The 15294-nt window shown below is 46.2% G+C and overlaps 1 protein-coding gene across 4 annotated transcripts in view; it reads right to left on the bottom strand.

The window, feature by feature from the left end:
* Positions 1-1514: 1514 nt before the first annotated feature.
* The window catches only part of CDKN2AIP (CDKN2A interacting protein), a 91457-nt gene continuing 77677 nt past the window's right edge, over positions 1515-15294 (bottom strand). For all 4 annotated transcript variants that reach the window (XM_078677992.1, XM_078677995.1, XM_078677993.1 and 1 more), the window contains one exon: positions 1515-4622. In XM_078677992.1, coding sequence (XP_078534118.1) covers positions 2287-4622 — 2336 coding nt within the window. In that variant the 3' untranslated portion in view covers positions 1515-2286. The remainder of the gene's footprint in view (positions 4623-15294) is intronic.

Raw genomic sequence — 15294 nt, 5'->3', positions numbered from 1 at the left:
CCGGGGACGGTTGGAGAGCCATCGAAACTCCCCTTTCCTTGTCTCTGGTTGAGTGGCCACTCTACCACCCGGAGGGTTCTTGGTGCCTCGATGGCGGGCTCGCTGGGGCCGTGGACGTGGCTGGTCCGGGACCACGTGTCTGTGACGTGATGGGCCCAAGATGGCGTCGGGCCTGGAATGTGGGTCCGGGGTGGGCACCGGACCGGTAATGCTGGGGCGGCCCGAGTGTGCCGTGTCAGTGGTTGTGGGCCGCCGGGTGGCGGATCTGGTGGTTTGGAGGGCGTGCAGAGGTGTGCCCGAGACCGACCCGGGCTGGATGGAGGGCCGATGTCGTCCGGGGCCCGCCATGCAGGAGGGGTAGGACCACGCCACGAGGCCGGGTCCAACACACACTCACCCCCAGTCACAGATCTGGGTTCAATCCATCATCGTTCTTTAGCTCACTTCGCCACCCCAGTTCAGAAACAGCTATATGCAAATCTGTTTTGACTCTGTGCTTCATAGGAACAGTACAGCCCGACCTGCCATGTCTTCCCTGGACTGGAAACAAGCATCCTGGACTGGAAACAAGAATCCTGGGCTTGGTTTCGGGCTAACAGCCCTCATTAGTCAGGCTAGCTTGAATCCAGTGGCAAAATAAACCAGGGACCCACGTCTGGGCAATCGGGCTGGACGGTTCCCATGAATGAGGCACAGGATCAAGACTGATTTGCTTATAGCTGTGTCTGAACTAGGGTGACTGGGGGTGAGTGTCTGAAAAGTTTCAGCGCTCCGTCCATTATCTCCTTGTGGTTGCTTTAATCGCCCTAAGTTGGAAGGATATGCCCATATGTGGGTCCCTTGCTCACTTTGCCATTGGATTCAAGCTAGCCTGGCTGAGGAAGGATGTTACCCAGAAACCGGTCCCAGGATGCTTGTTTACTGTCAAGGGGAAACCGGGCTGGACTGTTCCCATGAGGCAGAGGGTTAAGACTGATTTGCATATAGCTGGGTGTGGACTGAGGTGGCGAAGTGAGCTAAAGAATGAGGATGGATTCAACCCAGATCTGTGACTGGATGTGAGTGTCTGAAAAGTTTCAGCGCTTCGTCCATTATCTCCTTGTGTTTAACATATAACTTTGCATCAAGATCCATAATGGCTTTTGGATTCATCAAGGCGAAGTGTTCCAACCCGAGCATCAAAAGTACATCTAATGTGGATCCGTCACCAACATTTGCTTGTGACAGTCAATTTCAACTGGCACGCTGCAAACCTAGATCTTTATCTTGATCTACCCGAGTTTACATGATATTTTGTTTGAATGAGTACAGAATGTGCGAGGGCTAAACCTTGAAAAAGCATAACACAAAGTAACTGAATTACGTTCTTTAGTGAGTGTGCTCAAATAATCAGTTGTTAGTGCTACGTTACATTGTTGCTTCTGAGTGACAGTAACGCCATACCACAAACAGTCTATTAAACCTAGAACTGGGAAACAAGGTAAATTAATTTGACTCTTTTAGAAACAATGATATTAATTGAAAAAACATTTTAATGGCATTAATTCCCAAAAACATTTTCCCTGCATTTGGCAACAGTGCCATCCTGCCGTTTTCTGGCAATTAATCAGATTCACAGATGTGTTGGAAACATTAAACATCTGTGCTTAAAACTTAACCAGTCCAAAAAATCCTTTGCTATTGAGACGATCCAGTTTAGGGAAAACTATATCAACTAAGTGGATACTTCTTCATTTATTTTGTTTAGAATTGTATCTATTTGTATGAATGCATTAATGTTGATTGTTTAGTCACTTTCACTTCATTAAAACAAGACAAATAACATTATCTTTCTATTTGAATGCAAAACTACAAATACTTCCACACCTTCATTAAAATTAGGAAATAAAATAAGCATTTTATGAAATAATGTACAGTATTCTGCCACTGAGGCATAAAATTAAATAGATGGTACCCCATCCTGCAGGTCAGGCTCTGAAGTGGCCATGTTAGCCAAAGTGAATGCCTACCATATGAAGAACAAGCCATCATTACTGGCCCTTCTCTGTGGCACACAACCTACAAGCAAGCAGAACTGGGTCCAACTTTTATTTTTAATAAATTATTTTAACTGCCAAGGAGTAAGAAGAACCAAAATATATTTTTTCTGTAAAATTGGAAAGGAGGAAGCAAATACAAAATATCTTGAAACAAATTTGTCTACAAAACAAAAACCAATCATTGAATTTCCCCTTTATCCTTAGACTATAAAACACTCACAGAGCAACATATATGATTTGGGTTACATTACAATAGATCCTGAGGAATTCTCAACGCAGGAGGCAAGCCTATGGGTCGAGCAACTTCATCAAGAAGCACAAGGTCTTCAATTTCCCGCCCGCAATACTTTCTTTTACAGATTGTAACTACCACCTTCTTTTTGAGAAACACCTTTAGAGCTTCCCTTCCAGCAACAGCTTTGGCATTCTCCTTACTCTTCCCACAACCTGTACCCAGATACACAGACTTGCATCTCAGTTCACACACAATATTCTCTTGAGAAGTTTTATTCTGAGGCAAATCTGCCAGTTCTTTAAGTGGGACAAAATCAACATCCAATGTAGATTTCAGAGACTCTATTGCTGCTCTTAGGATCTCCACATGATTCACAGAGGGGCTAAAGCCCCCAACAGAAACAAGTTTCCAAGCAACACTTTTATAGAGCTTGTTGAAGAAAGTCTGTTTTTGTTTGGTGTCTTCAGCTGTTAACTTGCGAGGCACCTTAACAGGACTGACCATAGTTTGAGAAGTGCTTTTAGATGCGGATTCATGTGGGATATTGGAAGAATGGATAATTTCATTAGCCACAGCATTTAGTTTTGATCCACTGTATTGTGCTGGGCGATAACTTGATGTAGATTCGATGCGAGGCAAAGCTGTTACTGTGGATTCATTCCTAGGTAATGCCCTTGCCACAGATTGGATCAGATTCAACGCTGTTGTTGTGGAGTCGTTACGAGGTAAAGGTGCTGCCATGGATCCGCTCTGTGGCAAAGGTGCTGATGCTGACCCACTTAGAAGCAAAGGTACTGCTGTGGAGTTGCTCCGAGGCAACGGCACTACCGCAGACTCACTTCGAGGTACCAGAACGGACTTAGACTCACTTCGAGGCAATGGCTCTGCCGAAGACTCAGTTGAAGGCAATGGCACTGCTGCAGGTTCAATCAGAGGCAGAGCCGTTGCTGTGGTATCAATCAAAGGCAGAGCCGTTGCTGTGGAGTCAATCAAAGGCAGAGCCGTTGCTGTGGTGTCAAACAAAGGCAGAGCCGTTGCTGTGGTGTCAATCAAAGGCAGAGCCGTTGCTGTGGTGTCAATCAAAGGCAGAGCCGTTGCTGTGGTGTCAATCAAAGGCAGAGCCGTTGCTGTGGTGTCAATCAAAGGCAGAGCCGTTGCTGTGGTGTCAATCAAAGGCAGAGCCGTTGCTGTGGTGTCAATCAAAGGCAGAGCCGTTGCTGTGGTGTCAATCAAAGGCAGAGCCGTTGCTGTGGTGTCAATCAAAGGCAGAGCCGTTGCTGTGGTGTCAATCAAAGGCAGAGCCGTTGCTGTGCTGTCAATCAAAGGCAGAGCCGTTGCTGTGCTGTCAATCAAAGGCAGAGCCGTTGCTGTGCTGTCAATCAAAGGCAGAGCCGTTGCTGTGGTGTCAATCAAAGGCAGAGCCGTTGCTGTGGTGTCAATCAAAGGCAGAGCCGTTGCTGTGGTGTCAATCAAAGGCAGAGCCGTTGCTGTGGTGTCAATAAGAGGCAGTGCTGTGGTTGTCTCAATCATAGGCAAAGCTGCTGCAGAGGGCTCAATCAGAGGCAGAGCTGTTGCTGCCGTCTCAATCAGAGGCAGAGCCAAACCTGCAGGTTCAATCAAAGGCAGCACTGAAGCCACAGGTTCAATCGGGTCAGCTTTTGCCTCAGGCTCAATCAGTAGCAGAGGGGTTGACACAGGCTCAGTCAGAGGCAGAGACTTTGCTGGGGCTTCAATCAGAGATGTTGCCTCACTCTCAATCAGAGACAGAGCCGTTGCTGCAGGCTCAATCAGAGGCAGAGACATATCGGCAGGTTCAATGAGAGGGAGAGCCAAAGCTACAGGTTCCATCAAAGGCAGTGCTGGAGCCAGAGGTTTAATCAACTCACCTGCTGTTGCAGGTTCAACCAAAGGCAGAGCTGTTGCCGCAGGTTCAATCAGAGGCAAAGATGTTGCTGTTCGTTCTTTACTGGGCAGAACTTTTGCAGCAGATTCAATCAGAGGCAGAGACGTTTCCGCAGATTCAGTAGTAGGGGAAGCCATTACTGAGGATTCAAGAAAAGGCAGCGTTAGGGCGTTGTCAGACTTTTGACATCTGTCATCTTTTTCATCAACTGGGCAACTTGTCCTGGCTGTGTTCAAACACTTTTCTTCATAGCCTGAATTCAAAGATGACACGTCCGAATTTAGGCTTAGTTGTGAATCACATACTTTACTAACTTTTGTTTTCTGCATTAACTCACTAGTGAAGCCAGAAACTGTCTCTCTTTCATCTTTCAACGTACTAGGAATAGTTTTAGCAGATCTACATTCTGTAGACATTTTTTTCTTGCAAGGTTCCTCGTGCTCTTCTGTAAAAAGGAGAAAAATAGTGTTACTTGACACCAATTACATGCGTGTAACATTTCAAAAATGCTTCACAGAACAGTCATTTTACACTTTCCTTTCAAAAAGGACTAGATGAAAAATAACACATTATGAAGTGGAAATTCATTTGTAGGCACAGATGTGCTGAACCAGGTTATTCTGGAAGCAGAATCAAACTACTGTGAAGAAGAAACTGGGTCGGATGGTTAAGAAAGTATAGGAGTTCTTAGGTGAACAACAATGGCAGAAGAGGGAGGGGGAAAGGAATAAAGGTTTGGATCCGTTTTTAGGTCTTGCCTAGGCAGTGCTTGCCCTGTCTTTTCGAGACATGCAGTATTCAGGTATGGATTTTAAGCTCTGCCCATCTGTTTAATTTGCTACTGTTACTGTCCGTTGTAAATGGTGGCTTTTGATTCATCAATGGGTTTAGTACCTCCTTTTCTCCTGTTGTAACCTCCCATGAGGACTGCCCATGTTACATGTATTGTTACTCTGGATGTTTTAATTATAGTCTGTTAGCAACATTTTCTTAAATGACTTTCTCCTGCCTGCTGTTGCAAGCAGGATAAGCTCTCCTGCAAATGCACCACTTTGCCTCATGATTCAAAATATTAAAATAATGGCATGGCATGCCACTTCCGGCGTGCAGTGATACAAAAAGAAACCAGCTTTTCTTTATTATTTATTTTCACCACTGTGAGCGAGCATTTGTTGTTAGGCTTTTGTAGCCTTTTCAGTATGCTGCACTTTAACTTAAAATGTACAAAAGCGCGCCATGCCGTCAATGGTAAAAAAGAAATTAAATACACAACAAAGGAGGGCCGCTGCCTTTACATCATTGTCTGCATTACCCGGTTAACATGGCAGCCGCCCGCCTTTAATTTCTATTTATTTACTTTTCTACCATTGAGACAGCACTGCACTTTAACTTTAAACATATAAAGTTCAAGCGTGCTGCAAAGGCTACAAAAGCCTAAAAATCAAATGCTCATGCTCGTTCCTTAAGCCACTGGGTAATGGAATTTAAATATTAGGTCTGAAGGAAAGAGTGCAGTACCACAGGCTGTTACTAGGTGTGCCCCGGATGCCTATTAACAGCCTGTGGTACTGCACCCTTACCATAACATCTAATATAGTAATTCAATTACCCAGTGGCATAAGAAACAAGTGCGAGCAGTCACTGGGTAATGGAATTGGCATGATGGTGCCAAGCACCTGCTATTGTGATAGTCACTTTTTTTTTAATGTCCATGAAACAATCGCCCACATTCATATATTTCTGCCTTTCATAACGAGTCTCAAAACTACAAGACATGCTCCAGGTAACAGTAAAAAATGATTGACAACCTGCTACAATCACAGCCAGTTCTCCCCAGTCCAATACTTTGGAGCCAGAAATTACATTAGTTGACCCATATTTTGGTTACCTCTTAAGCGTGAAAGTATTTCTCCCTTCAGTCTTCTATTGTACCAACAAACACCTTTTAAAGTCCTGAAAATTCTTATGTTGACTAGAGAATAGAGCTTGTTCCTTAGCAGGAGAGAGGTAAAGGGGTTCAGTCTTGATTCTTTGAGGTGAAGAGAAACAGCAGTCATCCCTCGAATGTGCATGTACCCTGCCAGTTGTTAACTTTTGGATTTAGACTATTTAGAAGGAAATCTGATTAATGGCAATTCGTACGGCGGACACACAAGTCATACTTTGGACAGACTAGGCAGATTTATTCACAATCCTTCACAAGTGGACTCTGTGCCTAGCAGTTCCAGAGTTATTCAAGTGTTGTTACCCTTTGGGTGTATTTGTGGATAGTGTATCCAACCCGGGGACTGGCCGCCCTGAGCTACATAGACTAGTGACACCCAGCACGCATAATTGAGCATGCAGTTCCCATCATTCTAGCCCTGTACATGCACCAGCCGTGGTCTGAGCAGGTAGCAGCGGTGTGGCAGTGTAAGGGGGGATTTCGAGAGACGATGTCAAGAGAAAATTAATTATTTATTTAATTTTCCCTCTGGATCATCCCTGGAAATCCCCCCATACATGGCCCCCCGCCCAACTGCTGTTACCTGCACAGACCGCGGCTGATATGCACCCTTTGTCTCGAGCCTCAGTATATGTAATTTACTTATATTATTAGAGGGAAGATTCCGAAGACACGTATCAGATCTCATCAGATTAATATGCAGCTTTGACTAAGGGGAACAGGGTGGGGAGATTGGGGCAAAATAACTGTACGGTTCTTAAATGACTGACAGATGAATAACGACTGTATAGAATCTCGTGACTGGTGTATAAAATCCAATAAAATCTGTTTACAAAAGTGCTGAGTTACCCTATTGACTTGTTTGGAAGCTTGAGTTCACTAGTGTCTTTTATTTACATAGTCCTTGGAATTATAAATTGATGCCCAATTAATTGTTTGCTGCGTTGTCACACGATCTGCCATCTGCTGCCTAGTTCCAGTTTAAAAGACTGCTGCTAGCTCAAAAGCATCTGAAGTTTGTAACTGCAGCACGTACAATGCAGTTCAGTAGTGTCACGCTACAGACATCATAAAGAACAGAGGAATTCCATTACCCAGTGGCTTAAGGAACGAGCGCTCATTCCTTAAGCCACTGGGTAATGGAATTAAAATCTTAGGTCTTCAGGAAAGGGTGCAGTACCACCAGGGACACCTAGTAACAGCCTGCAGTACTGCATCCTTTCCTTCATTAGTGGAATTGCTTTTCTTACTATGCTACTGCTGGCATAATTTAAAAAACAAAACAAAAACATTAGCATTTGCAATGCCAAAAGCTCACATTTTCACTAATGCGAAACCTATCGCATTGCAAATGCTTGTCTTTGTTGGAATTTGATTTGAAAGATAGAAGAAACAGAGCGATGACTGCCATTAGATTTGGTTTTAATACTGTACATCCATATAGAGCATTTTCATCGAGCAATACCCCTACATATAATCATTTTCATGTAGTTACCCATGAAAACAGATCATGCACAACAGGAGGCACAGGCGATGTGCATCAGTATAACACTGGAAATTCTAGACGGAGTTCAGGCGCAGAGGAATAGTCATAAGAGTTATAGAGCAATATGAAACCCACGTAGAACATGAAATGTAGAAGCCAAGCTTCAGTGAACTTACTTAGCCTATGGAGAAACAGCAAACCGTATCGCATGTCGGCAGAAAACGCAAAACCAGCACCCGCCCCCCTCAAGTGCTTTGTACTATAGGCACAGTCCGATACAAGTTATATCCTTAACAAAGGGCTCCATAAGGAATGTAACATTGTAACTTATGTTTGATATGCACAGGACCTTTACAGTAATTGGATCTCTGAGCATAGATGTTCTTTAGGGAGACATTATAAATTGAGGATTAGACATCAATTGAGGTGTTTCACTAAAAGGAAGAAATCCTACATTTCAATCAGCAAAACCTCTTTTGCCTTGATGAGTTGTTGAAACTGGATTGATGCAGCCTTCTCTTTTTAAAATCAGAGGGATGTAGTTATTATTGAGTAGTTCTACAGACCTTTGCATTCACAACCTGTTTATACAACAATGGAGTTTTTTTTAATCATTAACATTGGTTTGGGGGCGTGGTTTCGATGCCGATTATGGCGGACGTGTTAGCAGCCAGCTCCAACCAGCCCAGCGATTATCCTGCTGCATTAGCTTGCTGGTGTGGCCATAGCAGGTTCTGGAGGACTCGGTAGGTGGGCCCTTCTACTCTGCCATTGGTATTACGGACGGGAGGGGAGCTGCCGAAAAAAACTTAGCAGCTTTTGACATTGTAAACCATACGGTGTTCATAAATAGGCTGGGAGTCAATGGCAAGGCCCTGACCCTTCTCACATCTTTCCTCGATTCCAGGGAACAAATAATACACTGGGATGGCCTGAGATCGGAACACTTCACCCTCCTGGGTGGAGTCCCCCCAAGGCTCGGAACTTTCGCCCACATTGTTTAACATCTATGTAACACCATTGGCTAGACTAATTAAAAGCCATGGTCTCACGCTTGTGTCTTACGCCGACCACACGCAACTGGTGGTGTCGGTCACTCAAAATTACAGTATGTCAGCGGGACGGGTCCGTGATTGCCTTTCCTCTGATATCATGGATGAATGTCAACTTTTTAAAACATAACACCGAAAAAAACTAAATATTGGAATTTGGCAAGAAACCTTCAATCTGGAGCCAGTGTTGGTGGCCCCCTGAAGCCGGTACACGTCCGTTGCTGGTGTCTCAGGCTAGAAACCTCGGTTTTCTAATTGATAAAGATCTCACTTGGGCCCCCAAATAAACCAAGTAGTCTCTGTCTGTTTTTTTACAGTCAAGATACTGTGCAAAATGCTCCCATTCATCCAGTTTTCCCTCAGGAAAACGGTGGTTGGTGCCCTTATCCTATCGAGGATTGACTATTGAAATGCCCTTTACATGGGCGCTGGAGTGAAACAGCTCAATAAGCTTCAGTCACTTCAAAATGCTGCAGCTCGAGTTCTGTATGGTCTATCCAAGCATCACTCCACTTCGGCCAGCGTTCAACAACTTCACTGGCTTCCAGTGAGACGACGGGTGGAGTTCAAAGCTCTATGCCTAGTGCATAAAGCCCTCTATGGAGGTGGGGCGGAAGACGGATAATTACTATCCCCCGATACATTCCATCACGCTGCTTAAGGTCTATGGACACTGGGCTGGTTCTTCCTCCCAAGATGAAAAGGGTCAATTGGGGAGGGAAACGTTTTTCATTCCTGGCAGCCAAATTATGGAACTCCCTCCCAGTCACGCTCCGACTTTAGCCCTCATGCACCATCTTCAGGAAAGCTATTAACCACATCGCTGCTTAAGAGTTTCCCCTGCTGTGCTGGAGAGCAACGAAAACGGGTGTGGTCATGACGAGCTCAGCTCGTCATGAGCACCTGAGAGGTATATGCCATGACGAGCTGAGCTTGTCATGAGCATGGAAGTGGTTAAAACCCGGCTCTTTACACAATGCTAATCTTAGTGCAACTCTCAGATCACTCTACCCAGTGCCAAAATGCCTCAGCATAACTGTGCTCTACAAATACCCTCAGTCAGTCAGTCAGAAGTGCGGTTAGAGCAGACTGGTGATGGGCAGCCTCCTGTCGTGGCAGCCTGGGCTCGCCTGCAGTGGGGGCAAGACTCACAGGAGTGTGGGGACCGCAGCGGTCAACAGAACGGCAAATAAGGAGGATCTCTCCTGCCCATGGCCATCAGAGTGCGGCTATTTGCATCTAAGCGCAGAGGAGGCCCGGTGCAGACTGCGGAGCTACCCACGGACGGAGAGGGCCTGTGGCAGCCACCGTGGATATTGCTAATCGGCGGCAGGCCCAAGAAGCTGGAGGCGTGAGAAGGCAGAGAAAGGGCACGACGGAGCCTCAGCAGGAGGCAGGCTCACAGGACCCGAAGGTGAGAGTACTGCAGCAGCATAGGAGGTTGGGGCTAATATAGAGGCCTGTGTGGGGGATGGATGCAGCACAACAGGGAGGTGTGTTTAGATTGGGGCCTGAGGACACTGCCTTCCTGCCAGAGGAGGATATCGTGAAACAATGTGAGCCTGGGCAGAGGTCCAGGGAGCTGCTGGGCTGAGTATTGAGAAACGTACATGAGGCTTGAGAACCACTGGCCTTCCTAGGACGGGGTTAGATTTTCAAATGGAGTAGTGACACCCTTCCCTCGTGAAAGACAAGCGGGTGAAGAACCCTTCCCCCCGTCAAAGACAAGCGGGTGAAGACCTTGGGGGGGCCTGATGCTACACCTTCCACACCAGCGGACGACTGGGGCTGCGAAACAGCTGGGAAGAAAGGTGTGGCCTGGTGCCCATAGAAGTCTAGCTGAGGCCCATCAGGTGCAAGGCAAGACTGTGGGGAGGGCACCAGAGGAAGATAATACCTTTATGTAAAGAAGGTGAGCTTGTGAGGACCAGACACCTGGACCTGGGTAGTTTGGGCTCAGGTTACCACTGATACTGGATCTGATGCAAGGGCATACCCCAGGTGTTAACTATACCCGAAGGACTGCCACTCAGCTAAATGTTTTGGAGGTGAAGCTCACTTACCTGGCACTGGAGTGCAGGGGTAGCTAGCCCAGGACAGCAATTGCTACAAAGTCTGGGAGTCAGGCGATAAGGTTAGTGAAGCCTAGAGCAGAACATTATCAGAGTGCCTCATTGAGTTCCCGACTATCTAGAATTGGACCCCTTTGAAAAGATGGTGGCCATCATGGGTAAACTGAAGAATAGACAGGGGAGCACACAACAAGAGGCGAGTAACCCCTCACCGGCTCCCTCGGGGTCTAAAAAAGTAGAGAATAGTACTACAGACGCCTCGACATATACCCACGTGTTAGCTGCCATAGCAGACACAAAGGCCACACTACATCAAGATATCGGAGCGGTTTCTGTGGGCCTGGGACTGTTGCAAGCAGAGCACTAAGCTGGTAGACCGGGTGAAAGTTGTGTAACATTCGGTGGAGGTCAAACCGGACCAAAAGGCAACATCTTGTAAAATAGATGAGCTCGCAACGAGGGCGACTGTGGGAAAGTGGGTCTATTGTCTTGCCATTCACTCTGCCATTTTGATTCACTCCACCATTTTGTGATGTGCCTTTGTAACTGACCTTCTCTCTGTATCACAAACACTCTCGAGCTCCACTTTTGACCTGCCACATTCCACCCTGTTCGTGCTTTGGCCTGCTACAAACTGACCAGCCCGTGCTCAACTAGTCGGACAGGGAGTTTCTCAGATGTTTATCGTCCTCATTCTGTACATTACGCCCTGCAGGCGTCCATCAACAGGGCTATTCCTGCTTGCTGTGTAATCATACCTCTCACCTGTGCCCTGCAGTGGTCCAAACAACTAATATTTGTGGACTTATTTGTATAAACATGCTTTTCACCTACACCCTGCAGGGGCCTCACCTTTACCTGTGCTTACCAGATTAACCTTTGTTTGACATGTAATCATGCTATGCCCTGCAGTATCACCTAATCAGATTGACCTCTGTGTACTATGTAATTATAATGTTTTGCCCATGTCCCGCGAAACCCCCAAAAGCTACTCACCTGCTGATTCTCCAGATTGACTATTGTTTAGGAATGTAATTAAGTATTATTGGTACAACTCCCTTACATGCCTGGGGCAGGATAGAGGGTATATAAAGTGCAGAACCAAAGCACTGATCAGACTGCCTCCTCAGACAGCTGTGTGTGTCTGTTGTTGATGCACCTCTCCATCTCATGAGATTGCAATAAATATCCTTTCTCTCTGGCTCCAGCGTTGGTCTCAGTTTGTATTCCGGGCGCGTGGACTATAGGGTGATCCTGCACCTTTGGTGGTCTGCCAAAAGACCCCCAAATCCACAATTGGCGCCCAACGTAAGGCCGATCAGAGACGCGGTTACCCGGTCATGGGGTCCCAACGAGGAAGTTGAACAGACGGTGGTGGGGCCGGCCTACGCGAAAACGACCCTCGCCCTCGTAGCCAACACCAGACCTTCACTACATCCTAAAAGACCCCTGAAGTGGCTCTGGTCCTGACTCGGGCCCTCGATAGACTTGGATGATATTTGCAGTAAAGAGACCACCTGGAGAACGAGACAAAGGATTCTGGTAGGGGCGCTGATTTGCGGCACCTTTTTGTTTTTACTTTGTTTTGGTTGTCTGGTTTGTTTAATTTCACTCTTTGCAAAGATTGAAGATAAAACGGGTAGTGTGGAATTTTTGTCCGACCTTTGAAATTTGTAGAAATATTATTGAAGATAACATAGAAAAGCATGCCGTACTTGGTAAATCCGTTTGATAAGGTTGTTGATGACACCTTTTTTGGTATTCTAGTTATCCAGACTTGGTATTTCGATATTTGCAAATAACGAAAGTTAAGCGGGTAAAGTGGATTATTTGTCCATTTTTCTAAAATTTGTAGAGCCGTTTTCAAGAAACTAGAAATACATGCCGGCGTTTAGTAAATTTGCACGATGGTTAGGTTGTTGTATATCTTGATCGAGGGTGCTAGAAGATAGTCAGCCAGCTCCCCCGGAAGGAACCTCAAGTACATAAAGTTCGGTATTTCTCCCATAATGTTTCTCCCATAATGTATAATTCATTATGTCATAAATACACGTCCAAGGATAAAGAGACTCAGTGGCCCATATATGGTTCTTTTGAATCTCACAAAATTGAAGCTGTAGAAATCCAGCTCTTTAAACGAAGGTCACAACAAGCTATGTTTGACGCCCTAGGCCAATGGAAATAGGACGGAGCTGAAAGAGAGAGAAGGGCTCAGGCAAGGTTACAGAAAGAGGCTAGAAAAAGCGATAAACAGAAATTGATAGAATTACAACAGGAAAAAGTTGCATCCAACCTTGTGTGTACAGATAGAGAACACAGGTTGAATGTGTCTGGTCAGTATCCTGTGCGTCACACACCACTAGCGCAAGCAGACCCACATGAAGAGGAGCTTCTCCTCCATCCATTACCACCACCATACTATGGCCCTTCCCATCCTATCCCACAGCCGGCCGATGGAAATGTACCCTCCGAAAATGCCCAACCCCTACCTCCCGATCCCACTGCCCCTCCCGCTCAATCTGATCCAGAGACCACAATTTCTGAGCGATCCCACACACCCTGCATCACATCTGCACAGAAACAGGCCTTGGATGGTCTAGTTCGCACCTGCCTGGAGGATCTTTTTACCTGTAGCCAGATAAGTGCTATCTATGAGGCTTATGCACCACCTCAAAAGGGCTACTTCCTACAACAGTTTACTTATGAAATATTCTCTCTTTATGAGAAACGCCACGAAGTGACACCAGCAGACCATGTTAGAGGATTGTATCGTAAGTTGACGGAGGGGAGAGAAAGTGCTGAGGAAAGCAACAGTTTGTTAGCGCTCACTCTACAAATGATGGAGGGTCTAAGAAGAGACCAGGAGGAAGAGGAACAACCACTAGTAAATGAGGGTGCGACTGGAGGTCATATGGCACCAATAAGGGAAGCAGCTCCAGTTTTTGTCCCCTCTCGGAGGGCAGGTACTGCTGATGGACTGGATAGTCCAGATGCCAAAAGTAGGACATTATATAATTGGGTGTACACTCTGTGGCTTCGAGCTGACATCTTCGCTTTCAAAAAGGACTTTCCTGACCCCCGGAAGAATCCTATCGGATTCTATGAAGGGTTGGACACGGTTATTACTACCTATACCATGACACTGACTGACATAGACCAGTTCTTTGGGTTAATTCTACCCCCAGATATTTGGAGACCCATAAGGAAAGTTGACGATGAGGCCTTGTTCAAGCATAAGTGGGAAGATTTGACGACAATAGATAGAGATAGAAAACCAGGTTAAAGGCCTGCAGAAGCTATTTTAGAGCTGCCAGGTAATATAGTAAAAAAATTGAAGGCCACAATTCCAGCTAGGAAGGTAGATTGGACAGCTATCACTGCTTGTAAACAAAAACCTGAGGAAACTACATCCGACTACTTCTCCCGCCTCAGCAAGGTGTTTATTGACTATAGTGGACAGGACACGACGACTGAGACAGGTCGACACTTACTAGTTCAGACTTTTGTTAAAGGATTGTTGCCACCCATCTCCACAAAGTTAGTTAGAGTAGAGAAAGCACATTGCCTGCTGCAACACCCACAGAGATCTTGACTATGGCCCAATATTATGAACGTTTGCAGAATAAGATAGAGGAAGAAAAAGTTAAGAAAAGAACTCAAAGAAAAAGTAATGCTTTCCCAAATAAGCATTAGAGGGGGAAGAAACGGTAGAGGTCCACAGTATAATGTTATGCCCGAGCCTACCACAACCTCACACAGTGGATCGTCAACAGCACCAATGCCCTTGCACCACTGAAGAACCCTCCAGGCAAGCCCAGCAACCGGAAAACAACATGGTTCACAGACTACCTCAAAGAATCGAAAAAATCCTGCCGAACCCTCGAGAAAACCTGGCGCCGCGAACAGACGACAAAACATGACAGCCCTCAAGAACGCCACTCGCAAACATCACCAGCTGATCCGCACCACCAAAAAGACATTGTTCAAAGAACGGTTGGACAACAACACACACAACAGCAAGGAACTCTTCAGCATCGTAAAAGAGCTCTCCAATCCCAGCGCCAGCAGCAACGACATCACACCATCGCAAGACCTCTGCGAGTCCCTCGCCACGTTCTTTCACCGCAAGATCATCGATATCCACGACAGCTTCGGCGCCCAGACCCCGCCCAAGACACCGAACTAACGCCCCCTACAACAACCATCAGCACCAAAGACACCGCCAACGCTATTAACACCATCCACTCTGGCTCTCCCTCAGACCCATGCCCTCACCACATCTTCAACAAAGCCAACACCATCATTGCTCCCCACCTACGGAACGTCATGAACAACTCCCTCGCATCCGCCACCTTCCCAGAGAGCTGGAAGCACGCAGAGATCAACGCCCTACTGAAGAAATCCACAGCGGACCCTAAAGACCTCAAGAACTTCCGCCCCTTTTCACTTCTTTCCTTCCCTGCAAAAGTTATCGAGAAGATAGTCAATAAACAGCTGAACGCATTCCTCGAGGCCAATGGATCCCTCAACCCATCCCAGTCCGGATTTCGAGCCAACCACAG

The sequence above is a fragment of the Lissotriton helveticus genome, chromosome 2_2, assembly GCF_964261635.1.
Source record: "Lissotriton helveticus chromosome 2_2, aLisHel1.1, whole genome shotgun sequence".
NCBI lineage: Eukaryota > Metazoa > Chordata > Amphibia > Caudata > Salamandridae > Lissotriton > Lissotriton helveticus.
This window is presented reverse-complemented; position numbering and strand designations above follow the sequence as displayed.